Source organism: Propithecus coquereli, unplaced genomic scaffold (genome assembly GCF_000956105.1).
Source record: "Propithecus coquereli isolate 6110/MARCELLA unplaced genomic scaffold, Pcoq_1.0 Scaffold215, whole genome shotgun sequence".
NCBI classification, from domain to species: domain Eukaryota; kingdom Metazoa; phylum Chordata; class Mammalia; order Primates; family Indriidae; genus Propithecus; species Propithecus coquereli.
The window spans coordinates 1,615,145-1,618,729 of NW_012146634.1; the positions used below are offsets into that span (position 1 = coordinate 1,615,145).

Sequence of the window (3,585 nt, forward strand, 5' to 3'; positions counted from 1 at the left end):
GGGAGAAAATAGAGGACCCTCAGTATGGGACATACTATGTTGAGTAAGTTTGTTACTTTAGTTAATGTTCTCTTAAATGTTTTCCTTTCAGCATACAGCTTTAGGACATACTGGGTATATTGGCTAGCTTTTCTGTTGATTAAAAAAAATTTTTTTTAAGGGAAATACTGGATACAAAACTTGATGCTTCTGGGCAGTGAGCATTTTTTTCACTGACCTCGGGCTTCCCAGAAATTGGCTTTGAATTTCTAAATATAGAGAGTAAGAAGGAAGTTGCCTACAGGACTGATAGCTGGAGATGCTATCCTTACTACCACAGCCTCTAAAGAGAAAGGAAGTAACTAGAAAACTGAAATGAGGGCACTGGACTAGATGAATTATTGAGGTCACTTCCAACACTGTCACTGTATGCTTTTGAAAGCCATAAAAGGCCTTTAAGTGCATTGTAACATAATGATACAAAGTTTTGAAGTATACAGTTAAAGGTATGCTGTCTTTTAAAGAGTTAATAAAGGAAAACTTTGTATTCTTTTTGTGGGTGAAGTGTGCTTCTTGTGCAGCTGTTATGGTTCAATTTAAACATAAATATATATTAGAGAGGAGCACGAAACACCTGCCTATGTTAGCCAGAGAAATTAGGCTAATGTCAACATCTAACTTTTCTTTCCCTTTTCTTTATTTGTCTAATTGCTACATTGCTACAACCATTGAGATTGCTTTCTTTCCAGATGCTACAGATAGAATTTTGATCTTAGATGTCTACAATCAGGCAAATAATTTTATCAGAAATGTTACTATTTACCTGGAAATTAGGAGTCTGAACCTTCTGCCTAGATCAAAAAGGCAAAATAATATTATTATTAACTTGGAAAATAGCAAACACAGGATTCTCTAGTTTTATGATTGCTTATTAATTTTTCCTCACTTATAAACATAAACCAATGCCATTTCCTGGTAATTATTCCTAAAGCAAGTATCTCTAACTCTTGTTAAAACTCTCATCTGTATTCTAATGTGTAGGTTGTTACTTGAGTCATTGTGGTTAGACAGATTTTTGGAATGACTTCTTAAAACTCAATGTGTACCCTAAGGAAATGACTCAATTAGATTGACCCTTAGGTACATAACTTCACAGTTCTAATATTTTGGTTCTTTTTGAAAGGCTATGCTAATTTTATTTCCATTGTGTTATTTAGTATCTTACTGATGCTGTGATGTGAAAAGTATATCACAGCTCTTGTGTTATTTTTTTTCCTGTGGCATATTTAGCTAAAATCAAAGAAGAAACAACCATTTTTCAAGTCAAAGGAATATTTGGAGGCCAACTGAAAACGTTTTGTGGGATTTTCCCCCCTCAAAGTTTAGTCTATTTAAATTGGACTTCAATCAGGTATCATTTGCCATTGACACTGCTGAACATTTCTGAGATAATGATTCTCATTCTCTGTATTATCCATTCCAAGCGAATTTGAATACATGGTCAAAAGGTGAAAGTCATTTGCCTGTTATAAACTCTTGAGCTGACTGATCTGGTTCCCATTATGCAAGGATATAATATTGAAGTGACTTTAGGGCAAATCCTGAAGTGACCTGCTCCCAGTTGTCATGGAAGTGCCTGAAATAGCCGGAATTAGAAGCAACAACAGCAGCAGCAACATGATTTTGTATGGTTGTTCCCAGAACAAGCTCATTTTACAGGAGGGTAATTTATTAGATTAAGAAAGAGCAGACTGTACTCAAGATGCACATTAGTGTGGAGTCAGCTGAGCTATGGAGTGTGGCTTGATTCCCAGATTAGTTAGGTTTTGAATCCCGACCATAGTAATCTGCAGCGAGTTTACTGATGGAGATAAAAAGCTGTTACTTGAATGGCTACTCTTTGGCTCTCTGAGTTTGTCAAACCAGATGGCACAATGATTGCTCTTGGCAGGAGCCTTGTAGTAGTAACACCAACTGCAACAGCAGTTGTTCTTTGTATTTCAGAGGATGAGATTCTAAGATGTTAATTTATTTTTGAAAATAAAATTGTTCCAAAAATTTAATGGTAGGCCTTCCATAAAAATGCTTATATATAAAAATGCTCTCTTGATTGTATTGCATGAAATATCTTTTTTCTAATTGACATATAATACTTGTATATATTTATGGGATACATAGTGATGTTTTGATATATGTAATGTATAGTGATCAGACCAGGGTAATTAGAATTAAATGTCTTGATATACTTAGTGACAAAGTGAAAATATGCATCTACTTTCATATCTCAAACTCTTTATAAAAGAATAACTATTCTTTTAGTTGAGATACATTTTTAAATCCAGATATTAGACATAAAATTTTAATATAGATGATATTCCAAATTATATATTATGATTTAATCATGCTTGTTTGCTACCTTTGTTTAATTCTGATAATCTGTAATAGCCTTCTCTCTTACTTCCCATAGCTAGTTATGTGGAAAACAAAATCTGTTACATCTTAATAATAATATGGGGATAAGTAACTAAATGAAAAGGAGAGTATTTTCACTTTTTTGTTTCATTTGTTTTGGGGGGTGGCATTTTAATCTAGGTAGTCTAAGGTAATAGATGCAATTACTCCCTTCACTAAATCTTACATTCTTTTGTTAAAGAATTTTCAGGAAAGAGATTACTCATTTGCATACTTCTGCCCTCTTCTCCCACACATAACAAAGGGTATAAATACAAATTACTACTTTTTATGTTCTGATGCCTGGGTGGCAAAGTGAGTCATTCTAGCTCTGATGTTAAATGAAAGTGAGCCAAGTTTCCTTCTAAACAGGTTTATTCTTTTCTGAGTGTCAGTTTTTAGTTTTTGCTTTTTAAGAATATGTAAAATGTCAGTACCTAATAAATTTTTTTTAAAGTGGTACCTAAAATTTTCATTTTCACAGAGAGTTAAACAGTTAACTCAATGGATAAGGTGCCCCCTCACAGTATGAAGCAGAAGTATACTTGAGTGTTAGTGAAATCAGAACCCAGAGAATGTCGAGTGGAACTTGCCATATTTAGCGCTCTGAAACTAAATAGCCACATCTGTTGTGGAGTTAATGTGTACTAGAAGCCTAAACGACACGGAGAAAGCTAACATTCCTTTCTGTGTTTTTTTTAAGTTTTAAAATTTTTTTGTCCTTGCCGCCCCTTTCTCCACCACCATTAATGTTCACAAATGGCAAAGTAAATGTCCAATTTGTGTGACTATTTATATGTAGATATGGTAATATTCAGCCTATCTAAAGACAGTCATATTCTGAAATCCTCATGATTTGATGTTTAATTGTTGGTATTCACTAATATCACTTCTTGTTAGAGTAGATTTTACTGGAAAACATGCATCATTTGGTAAAATATCTTTGTACTGTGGAATTGCTAGAATATGACTCCCATTGTTTCTGCATTAGACCTATCTGTGGTCTTAAATATCTTTTTTTTTTTTTTTAACAACAGTTGCTTTCTTAATCAACTTCTACTTTTAAATGACTTGCCAGAATAACAATGCTCTATTCCCTTTATAAAACATACACCACCATAGGATGTTGAAGACTGTTGGCTAATCTCCTCCTCT

At 33.6% G+C, this 3,585-nt stretch overlaps 1 protein-coding gene across 1 annotated transcript in view; it reads left to right on the plus strand.

The window, feature by feature from the left end:
- Positions 1–3,585, plus strand: part of MAGI3 (membrane associated guanylate kinase, WW and PDZ domain containing 3) — an 82,322-nt gene that overhangs the window by 11,744 nt on the left and 66,993 nt on the right. Inside the window, 1 exon segment of the mRNA XM_012644583.1 lies at positions 6–43. Within this exon segment, the coding sequence (XP_012500037.1) occupies positions 6–43 (38 nt within the window).